The sequence below is a fragment of the Oculina patagonica genome, chromosome 2, assembly GCF_052425735.1.
Source record: "Oculina patagonica isolate OP01 chromosome 2, crgOcupat, whole genome shotgun sequence".
In the NCBI taxonomy this organism is placed as follows: domain Eukaryota; kingdom Metazoa; phylum Cnidaria; class Anthozoa; order Scleractinia; family Oculinidae; genus Oculina; species Oculina patagonica.
In genome coordinates, this window is record NC_135759.1 from 41,438,497 (window position 1) to 41,461,887 (window position 23,391).

Below are 23,391 nucleotides of genomic sequence, written 5' to 3' on the forward strand. Positions count from 1 at the left end.
GTCGTCTCTTTTTATTATTATTATTATTATTATTATTATTATTATTATTATTATTATTATTACAAGTGAAACCGGTAAAAACAATATATAATTATATATTCCATAGAAAAAAGGAAAATGTGAAAAGGTGAAAAAAATAGATTAGTGTGTATCAATCTGCAGCTTACTTTTATAAGTAATTGCCTACCGGTACATTGTGCGGTTCCAGAAAATTACATACTCATCCCAAGGATGGTCAATGGAAATTCCGAAGGGGAAGGAGGGTGCAATAGCCCAAATTTTTAAAAGAAAGTATGAAGCTAAACTGAAAGTTTGAGGGGGTCGGAAGGGTCCATCCTTGGGGTAGGTATGGATATTTTTGGAACCACACATTATAATTAAACTGCCATTAAGGTCAGGATACACTAGGCGACACGTCGCTGCAACACGTCGCGGCAACAGTCACCTCGTGTGACATGCGACAAATTATGTCGCTGCAACAGAATTTTGTCGCTGCGACGTGTCGCATGAATTGAATTTGTGCGACACGTCACAGCGACAAAATGAGCGATAGCAGCTTTGTTGCAGCGTGTGTACACGTCTGCGACAAATCGCTGCGACAAAATATGAATTAACCAATGAGAGCGCGTCATGTATTTTCGCCATATTGAATATGGGAAACTAGTTTGCATTCCCACTCTTCCAAATTCGCTGTTTCTGCACCAAACAGACACCTTGTTGCAGCGACTTAGTTGTAAGCAGTACACAGGGAGCGACTTGTCGCCGCGACCTGTCACTGCGACTTGTCGCATAGTTTGTCCCGACGTTTACACTATTGAAGACACTTTAGCCTGTGCTAGTAAGAGTAAATTTATGGTCTGCGATAATAATTTCGTAAATTCTCTGTAATTTCATTATTTTTATTGAAAGGAGCAATTGTATAATACCCCATACCCCGCCATTATTCGTCTGCTCCCGTGGTCCACAGTCTGCAGTGAAATTTTGTTGTTACCGGTAAGTTATATTTCACTCATAACGCAGTCCGCAGTCGTGCAGTCCATTGATCAAAATTGGATTTAATTGTTATAATCGCCTGCCACCGTGGTCCACAGTCCCGTAGTGTTTTATTTGAAATAATACAAAGTCTGCTAATCGCCTGCCACCGGGGCCCGTAGTCCCGTAGTCGATTCAAAGAAATGCTAGTAAATGTTATAATCGCCTGCCACCGCGGTCCGCAGTCCCGTAGTGGATTTAAGAACAGTAGATATTCTGAACACAATATAAAGGCTAACCGCAAGCAACCTAATCACAGTCCATAGTGTACCCAGAATTCTACATGTTAACAATATATAGTGCTGCCCTTACAAATATAGATAGCTAACCATGAACAGGCTAACCAAAGTGCATATTAGGCTAACCGAAATAAATAAGTAGGCCTCTCTAAACACAAAACATTCTGTCCCATGTGTTCACTATGGGACTGCAGACCACGGTGGCATGTCATGCGTGACTACGGACAGCGGTGGCAGGCAATCTACATTGTAAACACCAAACTTTTTGTGTCGGACCGTGGACCGTGGACTGCGGTGATATTAAAATCAGTTCCGCATGAAATTTTAATATTTGTATGGTTACTGCGGACTGCGGTGGCAGTCATTTCAGTTATGCAAAAAAGTGCCGGGGTATTCTACAATCATGCCAAAACAAAATAGTTTTGTCATGAACCAAGAATGGTTTCAAAACTTAGATGTAATAAAGTGTCAGTATTCACATGTAGCCTTATTGGGTTCTGGGATGTTCATATTACATGAATAGCTATAAATGTCACTAAAGTATATTCAGGTTTAAACTGGCAACATGTGGGAAATATCAATCATGTGACAATTTTATTACATTAACACAATGTGTATTTTTGAGTTCATTTTGACTAAGAGGAATGTCATTGCACTCTTCAAGTCACCTGTAAATATAAACAAAAACTGTTTATTTTGATGAAATTGCTATTTTTCCAGCATGCAGACTTTATATTACAGTAAATGGCCTTTTTCAGTGTGTGAAAAAAAACCTGACTGCTTTCATGTTCGGCTAGTGGATTCAATACTTTTTTCTTCTTGCAAGATAGCCAAATGACATTTATGGATTTTTATTTGTTGTTGTTGATCTTTCCAGAGAAACATGGGACTTTGGGTAAGCATATAATGGTTTCACCTTGCACAGTCTACCTGGGTCAGGCCAGGAAGAAATCAATTTTCTTTGCACCCTTCCTTTCATTAATCATAATTTTGCAGAAAAAAATGTCAGTCTTCATTTGAATTTTTTACATTGCTAGCTGTAGTTTAAAATGCTACTGAAGGCCATCCAACAACTGAAAATACATGCCTTAAAAAAATGTCAAACAGCTTTTTTATAACGTAGGCAAATGTCTGGTCAAAAAATAGATCTTTTAAAAATGTTTCAGGTAGTGAATGTGTGTAGAGAGGAGGATGGGAATTGCGGAGATTGGCTGAAGAGATCAATAACTGCCTGAACTTGTTATAATCCATAGTTTAACTCACCAGTAATTCAGAAAGTCCTCAGTTCTGAATTCTGTAAATCCTGTTTACAAATTAGACATTCTAATAATCCCACAAATTACCTGTATACAACAAAATGCAAAAGAAACGTCAATCTATGTCTGGCAATACAATACACATCATAAAAAGATAGAAATTTAAACTTCAGAAATGGTCTCATTTATTTCTTTGCGGCCGAAAATGACCACAGGGTCAATATTTTGACAAACATTTCCTCACGTATAAATAATAAAAGGATGCGATTCATATTAAATTAAAGTAGCTTAACATTCAGATGACAAATATAGATAACAATTACATGCCTCGACGAACTGAGTGACATTACTATGACACATCGCCTCAAAATCTACAAGATCTATTTTTTTTTTATCGCCGAGCACGGTTTTAATTCCAGTGAGCTGAGACCAGCTAAGTTTTAGTACGATTCCACCTTTAGCACTTTTATAAATCTTCACATAAACTCCGAAGACATAAGCTTAAGCCAGTCTTCAAAATGAAATTATAGTACAATGAGAAACGCTTACCTCAAGTGACCAGTCTCTGTACTTAGAAATGTTTGTGCGAAAAGCTTCCACCGTTTCTCCTCATTCCATATTCTTCTCCAGTATCGGGAATACAAATAAAGGATATCGAATACCCTTTGTTTCGGGACTCGTGATCGCGTCAAGAAGAAAGAACATTGACAAAACTATCCTATAGAACTATAATTGCAAAATCTTTCCACTAGATCGATCGACGGACGATCGACGCCATTTTGAAAATGCGCCCGCAATACGGACCGCGGGGAATCCGCAAGCAGGGGGGGGCACAGCTGAAACTCTCCCCAAGCGCCACTCCTTTGTCTGAAAGAAATTACGTTCAACCTCGCCCAAAGCAATTACAATAAAAAGAAACTGATAACGCTATAATAAAGAGCATACACTCAAGCCTTTGGCAAAATTTTCTTTTATTTCAAATGCAAATGGTCGTTGAGTAGGAAGCCAACAAACTTTTCAATTGTATTTTTTACTGCCGTACTTTTTCACGAAAAAGTAATAATGGCCATTTTTAAAAACACAATTAAAAAAACTACAACTTTGCTCAAAAAGATCCTAAGAGAAAGGTTCTAGTAAAGTTTTCAAGCGAATTTAAAAATGTGATCCGATCTGGTCACGTGGACGATGACGTCATAACAATGGAATTAGTTAAAAATTACTTCACATATAAGTATCTACCAACATGTATTTTCTTGTTACCTCGCATTTAATGCAACGCCAGATACGCACTTGTACTCAGACTCCCATTTTTTGAAAATTGTGCATAGCCACCTTAATTTTGATATTTTGTTCGGTACCTGGGCAGTCCGAAATGCCTCACACCAATGTGCTTCAAACTGCAATGACTGCTTTTTTAGTAATAAACTATTTTCGTCACAGTAAGCAAAAACGAACTTCTGAGCAAAGTCACGTGACTAATGACGTCATCTACCTACGACTTATACAAGAAATAGTTTATGGTAAGAGTTATTTCTATACGACGTACTACTCCTGCTGACTTCAAACTGACCAAGTTATTTGGCATTAACGATTTTTCAGTTGCAAAGGATTTTGGGAAGGTTTTTATTATAATTATATATTGTTTTTATAATTATTATTTTATTATTATTATTTCAGTCCCCAGGTTTCAAGCTTATACACATTAAAAAAAACATCGTGCAGGGAGTTCTTCTTTACATTTTTACAGGCAAAAATATTTTCTGAACATTTTTGTCATTTTAAAAGTAAAATGGTCTGACTATTCTTTGAAACATCCTAATGTGGAACGAAGTGACCGTAAAGTTATGTACCAATTGATTAAATCCTCGCCCACTAAGTTTAAAAAAAAAAAAAACAATTATACAACTCCTAGGTAAAATTGTCCTCGCCAGGCGATTTTCTAGTAGAAAAGGTCTTCAAAACTCATTTAAATTCTTCCAGAGTAATTTCACCTTCTAGCTCCTCTTTCCCTAAGTCTTGTAGCTTAACAGGTAAGTCCAAATTTTAAACGAAATTTTCAAACAGATTGTCTATAATGTCACCTTTGGATGTGTAGAAATCTCAGATGCCTCGATGCCTTCGAGCAATTGGGGCTTATCGGTAATTTTTTTCGCAAATTTATTCGTCTGTGGTAATTGGTAAGGTTATCTTTTACCCTTCTTTAAAAAGTTATTTTTAACATCCAGCATAGAAAGCAGTTAATACTTGGAAGCAGATTTGAAGTAGCCAGCTATCTTATTCTTATCAGCTTCGCGTATAGCTTTCTTAGCATGTGAAAATATAACCAATCAGCATCTAGAGAAGAACGACCCAACCAAACTAGGCACCAGAACCCAAACGGTTTCCAATAGACCATTTGCATTATGACGTAAAAGCGCAAAGACTTCTGGTAGTTGTAGTTAAGTTCGCGGGAAAACACCATTTCTGGCTTGTGATTGGCTAAGGGCAGCCAAGCGGGAAGGTGGACATCTATGACATTTAAAGCTGAGCGCCTAAAGTTTACGCTCTTGTCGTTTCGAAATTTGCTTATATTCACATTTCAGTTACCTGTCAAAAATATAGAAAACAGGATGATAGCTTTGGAATGAAAATTGACTGACAAACGTTGTTCGTGTTCAAGTAAGTTTAACATGTACGTTGTGTGGCGGAGTTGACTTGGTAGAATTTCATTCATCGCGGCCGACAACTTCTCTTCGTAAATAATTTTAGCCTAAAATCACAGCTTCAAAAAATCACACACTGGAAACAGATTGCTTGAAAGGACTCCTCGGGAATTTGAAACACTCGTTGAAACTTCACTAAAAAACGCAACCAAGCAAATAAACGATATCTTGCATAACTTTTTTCATTTAAACGGACTTGGTTTTATACTGAGAGCTTGCTTTTTTCCCTTTAAATGAAGCCAATGGGACGACTTTTTCGGTGAGGGTTATTTTCTTCATCCCCATCACGATTTTCTTGGGCAAGCGGGCTTGATGACGATTCAAAATTTCCCGCTAACTACCAGAAGCCTTTGCGCATTTACGTCATAATGCAAATGGTCGATTTTGGTCGAGAAAACAAATAGCAGCATGGAGAAGGAAGGGGGGGGGGGAACCTTGCCATCGGTCAGCGGTATGTGAACTTAATTTTTCAGAACGACCCACTGAAAGAAACTTCTCACCTCCAATTGTTGGGGCAGACGTTGATTCTTTATGGCCCCTCACTAATCTTATAACTAATGCTGACTTCCCTGCATTTGAGTCACCTGTTAACGAAATAAGTGCAAGAAAATAAGCCAGACCGCATACAAAAACGTGGACCAAAGGTGTCCACTTACAGAAGATGCGACCGCAAAGAGAAAGAAAATCTACAACTGCAAATTGTGTACCATATAGAGTGCCAACTAGGATTTGGTAGATTTAACCCGAAAAAAAAGCATATTATGCTTTTAGCAGTGCTCATATTTTTTAGAAATTATGCCAAAATTGTGCTTCTTTCTGAAAATTATGCTCTTTGTTACCGAAATTATGCAACTTAAATTTCAAGGAAAATAAAGATCACCAGTAGCTAAGCTCTATCAATTTTAACTTAATGAACATTCATATAGTCCACCTTCCAGTCTTACAGTTTTAAGCATCGCAAATACGCATCAAAAAAGAATACGCATGTGCGCACCTCGAAATGCCAAATTATTAACAAATGATATCCAAATCAACCGTTTCTGGGTTCTGAATCTGGGTCAGAAAGTTACTTGTGTATACTTGTTGTAGACGCCATCCAGACAAAGCCCTCAGTTCAGTATAAAGACAACTAAGCATTAAAATTTTTTAAGAAAACTAAATAAAATATTAAAAAATTAAAAAAAGAAATAAAAAATTTAAAAAATTAAATTAAATTAAAAATTAAATTTCTTTTTTAAAAAAAAAACTCTCAGATATGCACAGGGTGATCTGGAGTCTGCCGGACCAAATTTAACCATGGGCTTTAGCACAGACCTCATTATTTTCCAAAAACAATACAGAATAAAATACTAACTGTATTATTCTAGATTTATGATGTTTTTGTTTTGGTTTTCAACGCAAACTTGGATTATGTTAGCAGTGCTAAACTGAAATAAAAGCTTAAAATAATGCTCGTTTTGCTAAATTATGCTTAAAATTATGCTAGCACAATCTACCAAAGCCTAGTTCCAACTGTTCTTTTTTAGGGACATCATTTTTAGTTTAACCATGTTTGTGCCTATCACATATTTATGGTTTTGTATTTAATAAGAAGCTCATCGTTTGGTAGAACTTAAAACTTGCATTCGGCTCACTAATTTAAAGTATCTAAACAACTTACATGTAAGATACAAATATTAGCATGCACATGTAACTCGCACCTAAGAGCACCAGTTTAATTGAGGCAAGATTTCTAGCTTGCACTGCTTTGGAGGGTTGTGCCGCTCCCTGAACATTTGATGCGGATGAATCAAGCTCCATTGATGAGGATGCAAGTTCAGATGAGTCCTGAGATGAAATGCTATATCATTTAAGAACATCACACAGAGAAACATATCAATAACATCACTGTACCATAACACTTCATCAGACATCAGTGTTTCAAGGCCATCTTTCTCACCTAAAATTTCAGATATTGTGCTACTAAACAGTAAATGTAGTATTTGAAGTACTAGAGCTTGTTATTGTTACACAGAGTTGATCTTCCTATTCACAGTATTACCCTTATGGCGGGGTTCAATATTTGAAAGCCCCCTTTCCATCTTTTAATGCGAATATCTCGCAGGCGTTTCAAGCAATCCAAAAACTCTCTGCTCATTTCACAATTCTATGTTTTGCGGTGTTTTGCGAATTTTGGGTGATTTTTGTCATTTTTTGGTATGAGATAGTTTTTCTCAAAGGATAAGTAAAATTTAGAGAAATAAGAAATATTGGAGATTTAACATGATTTAAAAATTAGAATTTGAAGTTTAAAATTGGTATACGGATACCAGTCAGTCCCCCTGAAAACCTGGAATGCTCTTGGGTGGGGGTCAACTGCCTGGTGGTGTTTCAAAAACAATTTTCTTTCTCTCTTTTCCTAAAATTGCACTCAAATTCACATTTACCATCGCCTTGATTAAAAGTGCCTATGATTACAGAAGTAAAAAATAAACTTCTGCTCATTTGAGATGCTTTTAGAAATAAACAAATAAAGTAGAATGGGGTTTTTAGTTTTTAAAATCTTCTTTAGTTTAAGAGATATTCAAGTTTCTTATGCAAGTGAGGAAAGTGATGACATCATACATCGTTCCAAAAAATGACAGATCAGAAAACCAAGAATATCTCTGAAAATAAAAGGCTTAGTCGGAGTTTTTTTTAACTTGGCATCGGTAATGACCTTGGTTAAGAAAAAACTGGGACTGTCCGTATTGATTAAAATAGGTCTTCCCTAGCAAAACTGTTACCATGGCAATGGCACATTGGGTGTCATTTTGTGTCGTTTGTGATGTACATTTCTCCTGCCAAGTTTGAAGAACACTGCTTTTATATTTCTAGATTTAGTACTTTATATCTTTGTGGAAGGATTTGTGAATGTCATCACTTTCCTCATTTGCATAATACAAAAACGTTAATATCTCTAGAAAAGAAAGAAGATATTTCAAAAAGGAAAACGCCATTGTTCTTTACTTTAAAAAGCCTTTTAAAAAAAGAGGCAACTCATTTTTTACTGGGATTTTCTTTGAAAAAAAAAAAAACATTTTTTGGACAGTTTATACATTTTCTGGTCAGATATTAGCCAAATCTGCTCCAAACTACTCGCAACAGCAATTGGAGCAAGAAGGCATGCCTTTCCTTCCACTTGCATCATTGGGCATGCGCAAAAGTCAAAGTTCAGGCTTTTCGTTTTTAAATTGTTTTTCGCTTTTCCTTCTTCTTCTTTTCTTCCCTTTTTGCTGCATACCGTAAACACCCGCGTAAAGCCGCACCCGCAGAGCCGCACCCCGAGACACTCAAATGTGGAAGACAGACCAGTCAGCAATCAGTGAGTCGAGCCCCGAACGACGACGACGAACTCAGTCTACCCACGCCGACCACCAAATGGGTGAGTGGATGGACAGGACCATCAAGAGCAAGAGGCCACACAGAACACGCGGCAGAACGCGGAGAACAGGAGACGGACGAAAAATGGGACAGGGGAGAACGAAGGAACAAGATGGCGATGGAGGATCGGGGTGGAGACAGAGATGGGAGACGAGTGGGAGAGGATAGGACACCACAGTGCAGAGAGAATGGCCACCGCCGACCGCCGAAGACAAACTGAAGAAGGCATGTCGACACGCAAACAGAAGGAGCTGCACGCAAGCAATGACCGGACCGGTGTACTTCCAAAGCAAGACGAAAGGGCGGAAGCCGCACCCCGCCGAGCGAATGGAAAAAGGGCGGAGCGGGTTTTTACGGTATGTTAGCCTTCCACTGGCCTGGACTTGCTTGCAGTTCAAGAAATCCCGAGAAAGCATCATCCAAACAGGAAATTCTTGCCATTGAGGAGCCAAGGGTGGTTGAGGCAAATTTTTGTGCGTGTTTCAAGCTAAATTGACCTAATCACTATAGTCTGGGTATCACTGGAAATATCTTTTGCTACTGCAGAGATTGAGTATAAATGATGCCTTATTTTGGTCAAAGATAATAAACAAGGGACAATGTTCATGATGGCCGGTTTTGACCCGAACTTAATTGGCATTATAAAAGATACAGCTTACTGACCAGTAAATATCAAGCAATTGAGCCTTATGGTACGGTACCTTGCTGTTGGACTGCAGTGGAAAGCATTGCACTTTGCATTATCTTGACTTGCTCAACATCTTCAGCTATTTTATCAATGTCCGCTGTTGTTGTTCTGACCTTAGACAAAAATATTGTTTTAGAACAAGCTAATTAGGCAATACCAATTAATTTACAGCTTAATGCTGATACACTTACTTGTTGAAAGAAATCATCCATCAAGGTAAATTTCTCCAGCTTAATAATAGTCCAAAGTTCATTGTGATCTTGTGGATCATGAACACCCTGCAAAATTAAACACCCAGAATTAAATCATAGAATTTTGATCCTGATGTTTTTTTCTAATCTATCACAATATCTTCATTGATGAATGTGAGCCTTGGGTGTTCAGTGAGTAAGCCATTCAAAATACAACAAAAATTTAATAGATTGTCTGTTTTTTTTTTCACAAGGATGGAGACTTACAGTGTTAGGAATAAATACTATCTAAATCCATGAATACAAACTCAAAACTACCTCTCTGTTAGTGGTACGAACAGGGAAGTGTATGGGAGGTGTAGTAGAGCCTGTTGTTTTAGTTTTTAATGAAAGTCTGTAAGATAATTAGGCATTCCTTTTTTCATAGCACTGGGAGATAAAAGGAATGCCTGATGCTTGTGGAGTCCTCTGTAAAAAGTCCAAAATCTGGAATTTTTTTGATTGGTTAGGAAACAAAAGGCAACATTAAAAACTATATCCTGATTGGGAGCCTGCAGGAATTTACATGTAAGCGTGACTTCTGTTCTAAAAATATCTCACGCAGACCAGTATTCTGTATACTGGCACATTTCTTAATTGTGTCCATTGAGCCGGATTTGGAAATTGAGTTTTTGAAACAGTCAAAGATGAACAGGGCTCGAGACTATAACTTTTTAACTCAGTGGTTTATTGGCTAGTGACATGTCAGATTGTACTAGCCAGAAGTAATTTTTCACTAGTCAGACATATTAATTTCTATCAAGAAATGTTGGCTTTTACGAGTTTTTCACTAGCCATATGGCTAGTAAGAATGCTTAACCTGGTAGCCAAAACCTAAATTTTAGTAGTCTTTGGCTAGTTGGCTACCGTTAGTCTCGAGCCCTGGATGAACAAAGAATTAGTCACCAAAAGCATAGTTTGTTACAGCGCGACGCGCCATACCGTGGCCACCCAACAAACTTTTTTACAAGTGTTTTATCGTAATATCACTATATGTTTGACGAACACGCCGCCTTGCAAAGTTGAATACGATCAAATGGATACTTGTTACATCGTATTTATCAACAAAACACAGTGAAAACGTAAAATGTTGCAAGATGACACCTGTAAAAAAGTTTGTTGGGTGGCCACGGTAAGGCGTGTCGCACTGTAAAAGTACAAAGCAAATTCAAATCTTTTTTTTCCGAGCTGCCCAAATTATAAGGAATAAAGCATTACACCCGATTGAAAACAGACGTGATGGAACTTCAGAAAGTCAAAGAACTTTTCTAATTTCCTCAGTTCAAACAATAGAAATACCTTCTACATCTCGAGACCTTTCCAAATGGACATTAAGCGTCTAAATTGATCGAATAGAAGCAGACTTACCGGTAGTATTTATTTAAGTTATACTTATAATTCATGTTTCACATGTGCATGAAACCACAGACAATCAAATTTCCGCCGGCAAAGTCAAAGAACATGCCTTATCTGGTAGCATCCCCATTATTCGCTGACATTCCTAGCCTGTTGACAGATGCTTTAATTAGGGGGCAGGAGATGGCTCATAAAATAAAATTTAATGTAATAGGCCTTCCTTATTTTTTCTCTTTCCTCTCCCCGCGAAAAAAGTAAACATAAGGAAGAATAGAAAGTTCATTGTGGGGGAAGGTGATGTAACTGGCCCTTTGGGAACTGAAGACTGAGAGAGTGTCACTTTCCTAATCCCCAAAGGTTTCTTGGTCCCCTGTTGTGTTAACTTTATTACATGTACATGGGCATACTGTATAAGCTTACATCTGGGCAAGGTAGGGTCGGGAAGTAGAAATGGACTTTTCGTTGCATTACATAACAACAAACCTGGCAGGTGATGCGGTTTTCAAGACAATAGATTTCAATTCTTAGAAATGGAATGACTGTGAAGAACAGGGTGAGTGCAGGAATCCTTCCATTTATTACTCCCTGGATATTATACAGTACTTATGTATCAGTCAACTCGAAGGTTCAACATCCCCCCCCCCACCCACCCGGGCATACCCCGGGCATTTGACGCCTTTGCCTTCGCGGGTGGGGGAAGACAATTTGATAATCGAAGTCTTCCCGGGGGTGGGGAATTTGATGCGACCCCATAGCGGGTGGGGAATTTGAACCCAGACTTGATTTCTGGTTGTGCGAGTCCCAGTAAACACTCGTGGGTTTATTATCATGGCAGAGACCGATTATCTTCTCTGTGTTGGTTATCTTTTATGTATTAATTATAGAATAGAGATAAAAAATGAGTCGTCTATTTATAAAGCGGGTATGCAGACAGGATTTTATGAGCATAAGAAGCTACACAGTTGAAACAGTTTTCTGTTTAACTATTAATTTTTTCCGGGGGTGGGGACATTTGGTCACTGAAAACAGACTTGTAGTGGGGCATTTGAATGGCTTTTTTGGCCCAGGGAGGTGAAAATTTGAACGTGAATTTTCCAAAAATTCAAATGCCCAGGGGGTTGCCCGGATGTTGAACCTTCGATTTGACTGATACACTATCCTATCTTTGGTAATGAAAATATTGCTTATATTTCAACCATGAATAACGTTCTTGGGCAAGATTTCCGCACAGCTCCATTATGCATACAATTTTCTGACTGACTGACTAGTTCTATTCATGATTTCTATACATGGATCCAGAGTTTCACACTTCCGGTCCACATTCGAAGGAAAAGTGAGCACTCATTAGTGACTCATTAAGTCACAAAGTCAGACCATTGTTAAACATCGCAAAACATAATAGCCTGACTTAATGAGTGCTCACTTTTCTTTTGAATTTGGACCGCATTCTGAAACTCTGGATCCCTGTATTTGTGTATGAAATAGTCGCATACATGTATGGGCCTGTGCGGAAATCTTTCACTCCTATTTTGTCCTTGGTGCGTGAGTAACAAGTATAATCTTCAATATCTTACCTGAATCAAAAGTTGATTGGCTGAAATTTTCCCTGGACATAGCTTTCATGTTTGTATAATCGTGGCAAGTTCCTAACTGAAATATCTTTCTTGAAATTCGAAAAAAGGAGACTATGATCGGGCGCCAAGGATCGGTGAACGCGATACAACGCTGGGTGGAGCTGCATGTATTTTCATGTAAGCACCACGAAAAGTAACTGTGAATCAAGATTTCTTGTGTAACATGAACAATCTGATTTCAGACTTCCCGCACAAAAAATTCAATCGCTCGATCGCTCCGTAAGGAATGGTGTTATATTTGAAGTCTATTTTTTATTGATGTTGAAATATATTTTTAACTTAACTGTGACGTTAAATTGGGCCTCGCTTTTGGCACCCCCGGGGGGGGGGGGGGGGTACCCGCCCCGAGCTCTTACCCCTTACCCTTTTATATACCATTTTTCCAGAAATTGGACCTCTTTCGTATACCTTTTAATGAAAAAAGGTACCCCTTTCACATACCTGAAAGTTATGGTATAGACTTAAAACATGACGTTTTCTTGTCATTTTCAAGTAGCGCTTAATAAATTGAAATATTACAGCCATAAATTGCATCTGTTCGAAATATTTTAATTAACGGACCTTTCAAAAACCTAAATGACAGGTCCCATTCCCTTTCGTATACCTAAACTTGTGAAATCCCTACCTGAAGCCTGAAAAAGGTACCCCTTTCGGGCGGAGCCTCCCCGTATAGGCCATTATAGGGAGTACCCCCCGGGTTTTGGCAACGCCTATTTAAAATACTTGCTGAAAACAAAACTATCACGTAGGCAAACCTTCCTCGGCACAGAAAGTGTTCCGAACAAAGACAACTTGCCACTCTAATCCTTTAACTCGGTCAATTAACTTTTACCGAACGTTCCCGGCCACGTTTGCTTTCTTTTAGTAGTATCAGGAAATATTTGATACCATGCGTTGGTCAGGAATACAATCACTTCCGCTAACCAAAGCTGCGTTCACATTAGGCCGAAACATGATTGGTCTCATCACGAATGAAACATGTTTCGTTGTGAAAAGTGTTCACATCAGGCAGTGCATTGCGCGAATCATGGTTGAAACATGATTAGTCTGATCATGATTGAAACTACCTTACGAGGTAGTTTCAATCATGATCAGACTAAACAAGTTAAAAATGGTGGACATGCGATGAGGAGGCGAGTGCCCAAAAGCTTCATATTTGGGCTTTCTATGCAACCAAATGTTTATTTAAAATATGGGCTAATAAAGCGATACAGTATGAAATATCGGTGATGGATAGAAAGCCGAATATTTGGCAGAATATCGCCACGAAAGTTTACGACGGCGGCAGCAAGCGCGCAGCATTGCAGCATTGCAATACAAAAACAAACTTCACAAAATAAAAATCTTCTGTTACCGACTGATAGGGCAAATTCTGACAATACTGTCTTCTTACTAAACGCTTGAAAGCCCTGCTTCATCGAAGGGCTTGAAAATAGACAGAAAGACAGAGATGTAATGGAAACTTTATTGTAATTTCGAGCTATATTTTTACGGTTAAATTAAGTGTACAAGATTTATGCAAAAACCGTGAAACCGCATAAATTACACATCAGGCATGCAACGTGTTTGAAGCTGACACCTAATGTGAACAATGCAAAAACAAGCATGTTTAGGTGAAACATGTGTTTATTCTAAACATGTTTCGGGTTAAATGTGAACGCAGCTCAAGTCTCATAATGGATCATGTTCGTTTTGGTTTCGAAGCATTCTGTCCAGCAACTACACTGATTGGTACCAAACAATCCGATTTCGTAATAGCTTTGAAAAGATACAGTTTTATTTGAGCGAAAGTTAAACCTTCAGTTTAACTCAAAGCACGTTTTTAACTATCAAAGACCCCGCAATTTCTATAGTTTTCGCGAACTTCTAAAGAATGTAGCTTTTTGCTAATCACAGCGAAGTATGAACGCAATGCGAGCGTACTTAATTGTCAGTTTTTGATGTAAGTTTAAGAGTTACTGCCGGCAAAGGCTGAATAAGAGTTGACGAATAAAGAAGACTTCTGATCCAAGAGGTTGAAGACTGACTGAGTTAATCCCCTCAGTTGCAGCACGTTTTCTTCGCAACATTACGCACTTGTCACTTGACACCCCCCCCCCCCCACCCCCAAATCCCAGTAAGAGATTTGGCATGGGTGGGGATTTGTGGCGATGTTGGACTTTTTGCCGTGCCTCAAGTGGTGGGCATATTTATTTTAGTCCATTACCTTGCCTGAGCAGGTAAGCCGATGAGCTTGATTGTTCAGGTATTCTTCCATTTTTCAGCAAAATGCTGAAATAGATGTGCACCTAAGGTTGAAGGCGATCAACAATTTCAGTTATGGACCAGTCAGAAAATTAAAAGGGGCAACGTTTTACTTAGAAAGAGGAGTGGCTAGACAGCATTTCATCATGGACATAAAAATGGGACATAAAAGCCTCCAAAAACTCTACGCCACGTTTCCAAAGTTCCATGGATGGAAGTTTTACTTGATCACATTTCTACACTTTTCATCCGCATCCCAGAAGTTCCTGGCATCCCTTTTGAGGCCTCTAGTATTCCCATTCCCGCGAGTGTTGGAAGTTATGGTAAAGAGGCTAAACACTGTAACCGCAACCGTTTTATGCCTAGTACTGACGCAACTCTGCTAGTTACAATATTGTATCGTTAGTTGGGGATACCTTCTAATCTTTCTAGCTTCTTTTACACTCTTAGTAAGTACATGTACTTGCTCTATCTTGCTCTAGCACAGACTTGCTTACAAGTTGAGCTCATAGAGCGCGAGGTCTACTACCACCAAACCGGGAACAAAAAGCGAACGACTATTAGATAGATAGTCTAACCAATTGATATACAAATTTTTATGGAAAGGTAAAGACAAAGTAACCAGGGTATCTGCGATAAATAACTATGAGGAAGGAGGAATCAAAATGGTTGATATTGAAAGCACGATCAAATCTCTCCGCCTCTCCTGGATGAAAAGAATCTTTAGTGATAATTCCGGCACATGGAAGAAATATTTAGAATATCTTCTAACGAAGGAAGGTGGCTTCTATCTTTTCAATTGCAACTATAACATTAAAGATTTAACTATAAATTCTCAATTCTATAGAGAACTATTGAAGTGGTGGTCTGAATTTCGCACAGAAAATGCAGCTGACACCAATTGGAAAAACTTAATTTGGAATAACCACGAAATAAGAATAAACAACAAACCAGTTTTCTATAAAAGGTACTTTAATTATGGAATTCGGACCGTGGAAGATCTGCGCTTTGATCTTGACAATATTGATTCCTATGAATTACTTGCGAAACATATAGAGAAGACGAACTTTCTGGAATGGACTGGTCTACGCCATTCTGTACCGCCCAATTTAAGAAATACCAATTTTGTTCCAGATTACGCAGAACTGAATCCATCTTTTAAGATTGACGGCTGCCTTTTCGATGTTACTAAAAAGAAATCAAAGGATTACTACTCTCTTTTTGTCCGTAAAAAGGCACGCTTTCCTAATATTGCACAAAAACTTAAGTGTAAATTTAATTTATCCGATGAAGCATTGAAAAAAGCATTTTTTCTTCCTCATTCAGTTGCATTTGAGCCATATGTCAAGGCCTTTCAGTTTAAGGTATTGAACTCGATACTTTATACAAATTCAAAATTACATAAAATCGGTTACATTGAAGATGATCTGTGTTCTTTCTGCAAACGGGAATCAGAGACAATACAACATTTCTTTTTTGACTGTTCCTACTCAATTTCCTTTTGGAAGGATTTTGAATCATATTACTTAACTTTGACAAAGCAACAAATACATCTCAATTTGAAAGATGTTGTAGTCGGTGTTCTAACTCCGGAACGTCCCTTACTAAATTATCTATTACTTGTAGGAAAAATTTACTTATGGGGTTGCAGAAGAAACAATGAACTTCCGAATATAAGAGGTTATAAATTAAAAGTAGCATTAAAGTATGAAACAGAGAAATACATTTGTACTAAAAATAATACATTAGATATATTAAAGAAGAAATGGGAAATGTAAATGCTAAGTTGTTAACTTAGATATACATTGTATAAGGCTCAAACAGGTGTAACTTTGCTATGTAATTCTTGTATGTAATTGTGTGATTGTGTGATGAGTGAGCGAGCGAGTGGGTAAGTAGGTTTAAGGTTTAATGTAAAAACTCGTAATGTTGTTAAGTATTGTTAGTGGTATAAGTAGTAGCTTGTATTGTAAATAGTGTATGTAACTATGTGTTATGCAAATAAAAATTATTAAAAAAAAAAAAAAAAAAAAAAAAATATTAGATAGTCTAGCTCTAGCATCGACATAGCACCTTTGACTTCCCGTGCTATGGAGCTTTTTTCTCAATGACGCAAAAGCAACAGTCACTTCCTTACATCCCATCCATGCTGCTGAGGAAGTGCCTTTGCCGCTACCACTAACTGCCGAGGTTTGGACACGACTGGTATATCCAGGGAAGACATTTAAGACTCAGACGTTTCGTTTCAAAGAGTTTTAACAATTCATATGGAGGAATGTTGAATACCCACCCCTACCCCCTAGGAAAAAAATGTGCCCCTTGTAATTCCAGATGGGTCCATAGATGACATTGTCTGGCTCTTCAAATCCTATAAACATGTCACATTTGGTTCTGTGCACATTCATTTCATCATTTTGGTCAAATGCATTTATAAACAACTTGTTTTTTTTATATCGCCTTTGGGCAACTGTTTCAAATGGACTAAAATCCGTTTTGTTTGTGCTAACTTACTTCAAATTTTGAGCAAAATGAATTCGTCATTTTAGGTTGAAGTTTGATGAATGGCTAACGCCCAAAACCGGTCATTAGCTCAGCCCTATAATAAACCTCCACGGCGAATAATTAAGGTGGCTCGTAATGGTTTATATATTCCCATCTTTGGCAATCTATTACAGCTACACTAATAATGTTTGGGTTAAACTTTTAGTACAACTTTGTAAAGGTTTTACCGATGAACAAATTTAAGTTATCGTGACATCAAAAATCGTTGCCATAGCAACTCCAATAGTGGTCAAATACCTTATATTTGACTTTTTGAGGCTAAAATGTTAAGAGAGTAAATGACAAAATAGAATATGATTATACTGGTTGTTACAAAACACGGCAACGTGCTATAACAATTTACGACAGCTCGGAGTATTGCAAAATACGGCAATGTGTTATTACAATTTGGGATAGGTGCGTTATTACAAATCACGTCAATTGTTGTTACAATTTACGACAGCTATTACAATTTACGACCACTGTTTTTACAATTTACGACGTTTATTACAATTCATGACAGTACACATCCTTCTAATAATTGTTTGAACTTCTGCCGACAAGCCACAAAATAGACGTTTAATGTCGCACACTACTTGCGGCGAAGGAAACATCTCAGAGAAAGTAACAGCGAGTCTCTCATGTTCTACTTGAATCCAGCGAAACAGACGTCTGAAAGAGTAATAATGGGGCAAGAGATGTCTACTTTTACCTTTTGCCAGCCCCTGAATCCTTTTGCACGTTTGTTCACTTCTTGTAGCTCGGGAGAGAGTCTTCTCGCCAAAGAAGGAAGCAAACAAGCTAGGAGAGGGGTCGGGGAACTGGATTTATCGCTCCATAATGTTTAGTAACAGTAGTATATATTTAGGTTAACATGTGCATTATAATCCACTCATACAATGTTTACGTTTTCAGCTGCAAGCCTCTGCATACTTCAGAATACAAGTTTTTTTTTCATATCAAACTTCGTCAGCTCTTCATGTATAGCGTCATAGAGTATCCTCCTTGAACGTGAAAGACCACGGCCAAGCCTTCTTACTCAGTAACGGAGTTCATTACAGGTTATACACGTTAAAAAACGAAAGCAGACAAGCAATCACCACGAGCATGAGACATTGAGCGGTAAGATGAACGCTTGCGTTACACAGGTCTTTGTCACAACACGACCAGTCGCATGTCACGCCAGCCGTTTTTCTGTGATGCTCGCAATAAACCTTCGCGCTGCCACAGGTCCTTTCACTCGCACACGATCGTTTCTCGATATCCACTGATGCACCGTGAAGACTTGACCGCATGCACAAATTCAAACCCTGAGGACAGTACACTCTGATTTGCTTCTTATCGCACTGGTCAGCCGTATAAGAAGAACAGTTGACTGTTCCGTCAAAAAACCCTGGAATACATTGGTAGCATTCTATGGAACAACCTGCAAATAAAAATACAGTTTCTGATTGGTCGAAATTTTTGATTGATGACAGTATAGACATGAAAATGATGTAATCTGTAACGCTAGGCAAATTTCGGAAAACTTTTATATTTTGATATTGACGTGACTTTTCCAAAAGGCATAATCAAGCGAGTTGCAAAAAGGCAGCTAGAACCTATAGGATGAAATTTTCACACATTCGTCGTTTTCAAGTTACGAGCTGTCACACGCGTGCGCGACTTTGCACTGATTTTCCATCTATTTCGCTGGTAAATGTTCAGTGTAATAGTAAAAAAACTAATCGAACAAATTTGTCCATGGTGTGCACTCTAATAGACCGTAGAAAATGACATCATAACGTTGCAGTGAAATCACCTGCTAAACCGCTCGTGATTCCAATTGAGTTTGAACATTTTGTGACGTCAATTCTGTGGTCTATAAGAGTGCAGGCCATGCATTTGACAGCTCGTAAGATACCAATTTTTCCGCTTGAAGCCGTCGAATGTGTGGAAAATTGCGCCCCAAATGTTCCAGTCGACATTTCATTTGCCGGATTTTGAATTTGGAAACATAGCGACAATTTTTGAGTTATTTTTCGAAATTTGCCTTACGTTGCGTTACAGGCGACGTCATTTTCAAGGAGAATTGTTCGTCTTTTTTTATTCTAAGCTGCATCATCAACATGTAGACAACAGGTCAAAAAAGCCAAAGATTTCAATTCATAATTTGATCAAAAAATATTCAGGCCTTTCATGAAATCAAATAATGAACATGAGGTGCTGACCAGAAGACCACAGACTCAGGTCACGTGGGCAGTATCGAAATCGTATTAAAACGCGATATTTTACGCAAACATCGATATTAACCCTTTAACCGGCAATCGTACATATGTGTACGAAAAACACCAGCAGTGATTGAAAACACTCTAGCTTTTACATATCTGGGCACATGATATTAATGACTGCTTTTTATGGCAAAGTGATAATTTTCATAGCTTTAAAGGCCAACTTACTGACTACAACTCTTAATTTCTGTTGCATATGGTTGTTTGTTCAGCAGCAAATTTGAAAATGCCCGTTTTCTACGTAACAGGACAACAACAAAAAACACACATCTTTGCCTCCATTTTTTTAATGAAAAAAATAATTCTGACTTCAAAAATATACATTTGCAGCAAACTTCAACCCTATTCCCTTCCGTTCACCAAGGAAATTTCCCATCAATCATTCAGAAGACTCAGCAATTACTATTCGATTAGAGCTATGCTTGCAAACCTGTAATTTCCTCGTTGCTGACCGAAAGGGATGCTTGGGAAAAACAGTCATGGCGGCGGCATGAAAGGCTTCCTACCTTCATTCCATATATTTTTTATAAGTGTCGAGCCACCCAATCCTGCCGGCAAAATGTTGCACCGATTGCATTCTTTGGAAGTCAGAACTCGTCCAAAATGCCTTGGCAGGTCTTGGAATCCACCCACAGAACGGCCAGAGAGACAACTTTACCCATGGACCGCCATCTTTCGATTCGAATATTTCTGGCGTTCCAATCAAGACAAAATCATCTCTCACCTCTGGTTTCTTTCAGATGCTGGCCTCTACCCACCACTCTAGCTTAATGATGCCAGCCTGGGGGCTTCTGCAGTGAAAAATGACTCGAAAAATCACTCATAAACACAAAACGAGCCAAATACAAGCCCAACAGCTCGCCTACGAACGAAGCAACTGCCGACTACTGACGTCACAATAAAAATCTGAGCCCTCGGTGTTTCGAAACAGCACACATTTTTACTTGGACTTCTTATATGCAATCACGAAGTTCTGCAGAATGTATAAGCCCAAAAAACCCCTTAAGAAAGTCACAGAAATCTGCCGGTTAAAGGGTTAAGGAGAACAATAGAGGTCACGTGACCACAACTTTTAACATGACAGAGTGAAAGCTAGGGTTAAACCAAGCCTATAATGGTGTATGGATTAGGGTTGCAGGGTCAGGGCTTGTGGGTTAGGGTTAGGGTTAAGTTGTTGGGGTTAGGGTTAGATTTTGGGTTAGGGTTGCAGTTTGGGCCTGGGCTAGTCACGTGACCAGCACTCCTGCCACACTGGATCACCTTAGTTAAGGTAACTGTAGCCTTATGATTGCATTGAGCCCTAATAAAGTCTCTGGCCAAGCTACAATGTCAAATTATTTACTCCTCTTGCTTCAATTTTGTGCTGTGGCATAATTATAAAGGTTTTGAGGGGTATTGCCATCTACCCTCCCCTCCAACTTCTTGTCCTGCGGTCAAGTTGACACAAAGATTTGCATGAGGACTGGTGTTGATGGGCTTTGCATTTTTGAGTCGTTTGCGAATTCGAAAGATGAATTGACTGGCAAAAAATATTTTTGGTTAAGTATTCGTCCATGTTTGACCGTTGTGAATAAATTCCGGTTCCAGACTGATGTGATGGGTGAAATCAGCGTAAAATTTCTCAAATCCTGATGCGATCTGAGCGTAAGAAAATGTGGTACGTAATCTGTGACGAGTTTCTGTTTATATAGTACAGCTCGAAACATATCCTCAAATTACAGGGTAATGTTTCGCTTTCAGTTGACGCCTTACACATGACCTGGGCAACTAGCCAACTATTGAAAATATTCTCCACGCGTGATCAAAAATTCCCGTTTGGTATTAACTTTTTACTTTGCTTTAGCAACGAAAACAAAAAAAAAAAAACACAGTATGGAGAACATAAAAAGCTGTGAACAACAGAAGGAAGGCTTTTTGTAGAGAGAATCGTTTCATATCCAACTGACGAAGTTGACAATTTACTAATGGGCTATTTCGATAAATTATAATCCCTTTCGTAACGCAACTTGGATGCACATGTACAAGTTGTTTGACTTCAGATAAAATTTAAGCCATAACATTGCTCAAGCAAGGCTGAAATCTTAAAGTGCATATCTAACTTCTTTCTTTATCCTTTGAAAATTACTGGTAAGCGTAACAGGACAGCTATTCTTTTTGTTTTCACCTACAAATAACGCAGTTTCCTATACAGTTCAGAAAGAGATACAACTTTGATATTTCATACAATGTTGATATGGTTAAAATCCATCTAGCTGCCTGAGATTAGAAAACGTTGTATAGTTGGTATTACATCGTTCCAAATATCGGCATTTGTTCTGTTTGTTTCGAACCGGTCCAGTGTACAGTCGTAGTATCCGGTACAGTATAAAGGTCAGTGGGTGAATCAAGGTGGGACGTACGTAAATATTTTCCTACATTTCAAAATATCAACCATCTTTCCGCTTTTACGATAGCTGTGTAATGGAGGCTGCCATGTATATGTGTGGATTTCTCTCCTATTTATGTAAGGGTAGGACCAATTCATGCGAAATTCGCAATAAGAACAGAAACTTTAAGCAGTAGAATCTAAATTCATCACATTACAACACAGAACGTCTATGAAGTACGACTTACCGAGAGAAATAAAGGCAGATGCGATAACAGTGAAAAACACAAGCTTCATGCTTCTCGTCACGGAAAACACCCTGTGTCGATTCCGTTCCCAGCCCCAGTTTGTTCGCAACAACCGCAGTGCTTACCGTTTCGTAGTAACGCCACACCAGAGAATCACGCTCCAGAGCCGGGGCGTTTTCGGTCAGCGGTTATACGTTCCCGAACACCAACGTTGGAGGTCGACAGGTTGGTCTCCCACATCCCAATTTTTTTACTCCCGCCTCCCGCCCCTTTCCGTAGCCGTTCTGTCCTCTTTGTCCAACTATCTATTACAAAATATAACGAAATGTTTCGAACTTTTTCTCGTTTTCTCCCGGTTCCCACCGACTTAAGAATCGCGCTTCCCGCCCCTTTTCTCCCGGGAAGTTCCGGGCTCAACGGCTCTAGGCAATTAACATACCGGAACCAGGAATTCCTAGTTCGCAGTTTGAGTACCTCTTGGGTAATTCTTCGCGAAGATCAGGATATAGGATCAGTAATATTGAATAAAACTTAAAGTGCCTATGACAGATTTTTTTATTTCCTTGTTCGAATCTACATTGGGTCCCGATATGAGAAGCGAAAAAAAATTCTGTAGTGGTTTTCCTTTACCGCGTTTTCGTCGTTTAAAAACGTGAAATTTTACTTCCGGTTGGGTCAAATACCGCGCTAAGAGGGGAACTGGGGCGAGCTGTGTTTCTGCGTATCACCGGGAACACAATGACATATTTATTTTTCTAAACTACTTTTGACAAAGAATATTGAATATTTTAGGGAGTCCACAATTTCCGTAGCCCACAATCAAAAGTCGTTTAGAAAAATGTGTTCCCGATGACAGGTAGCAACCCAGTTCTCCACAGATCACCCTCCTGTCGCGGTATTTGACCCTCGGGGACCATAAAAAAAAAATCTATCACAGGCACTTTAAAACCAAATGCAAGGCTGATCGGACAGCTATAAAGGCAAATTTTTGTTACCCAATATTTCGGTGCCAAAACTAATCTTCTTCAGGGCTGCAGAAAGCTAAGTAAACATGGAAATAGACGTATATTTGAAATGATGCTGATAAAAAGATGGAATATGATTGGTTGGCTACAATAAAAATTAAAAAGAAACAGATCAAATTTCGTCGCGTCCTTTTAGACCTTTCATTTCATATAGGGTTC

General features: G+C 38.6%; 1 protein-coding gene and 2 long non-coding RNA genes across 5 annotated transcripts; all 3 read right to left on the reverse strand.

The window, feature by feature from the left end:
- Window positions 1-1,846: 1,846 nt before the first annotated feature.
- On the reverse strand, window positions 1,847-3,130 carry LOC144641656 (uncharacterized). 2 transcript variants are annotated; one of them, XR_013568592.1, is made up of 3 exons: window positions 3,077-3,130; window positions 2,535-2,614; window positions 1,847-1,939 (listed from the first exon to the last, which is right to left on the reverse strand). It is a non-coding gene; the product is annotated as an uncharacterized LOC144641656 (long non-coding RNA). The 2 variants fall into 2 exon arrangements; XR_013568591.1 differs by lacking the exon at window positions 3,077-3,130 and having other exon boundaries at window positions 2,535-2,899.
- Window positions 3,131-5,729: 2,599 nt separating this feature from the next.
- LOC144641658 (uncharacterized) lies at window positions 5,730-12,632 on the reverse strand. 2 transcript variants are annotated; one of them, XR_013568594.1, is made up of 5 exons: window positions 12,480-12,632; window positions 9,511-9,597; window positions 9,333-9,432; window positions 6,930-7,056; window positions 5,730-5,813 (listed from the first exon to the last, which is right to left on the reverse strand). It is a non-coding gene; the product is annotated as an uncharacterized LOC144641658 (long non-coding RNA). The 2 variants fall into 2 exon arrangements; XR_013568595.1 differs by having other exon boundaries at window positions 9,507-9,597.
- Window positions 12,633-17,336: 4,704 nt separating this feature from the next.
- Window positions 17,337-22,357, reverse strand: LOC144641622 (uncharacterized). The gene is made up of 2 exons (XM_078500669.1): window positions 22,208-22,357; window positions 17,337-18,750 (listed from the first exon to the last, which is right to left on the reverse strand). Exons 1-2 carry the CDS (start codon window positions 22,254-22,256, stop codon window positions 18,380-18,382), a joined length of 420 nt encoding a protein of 139 aa, XP_078356795.1. The 5' UTR covers window positions 22,257-22,357; the 3' UTR covers window positions 17,337-18,379.
- Window positions 22,358-23,391: the final 1,034 nt, after the last annotated feature.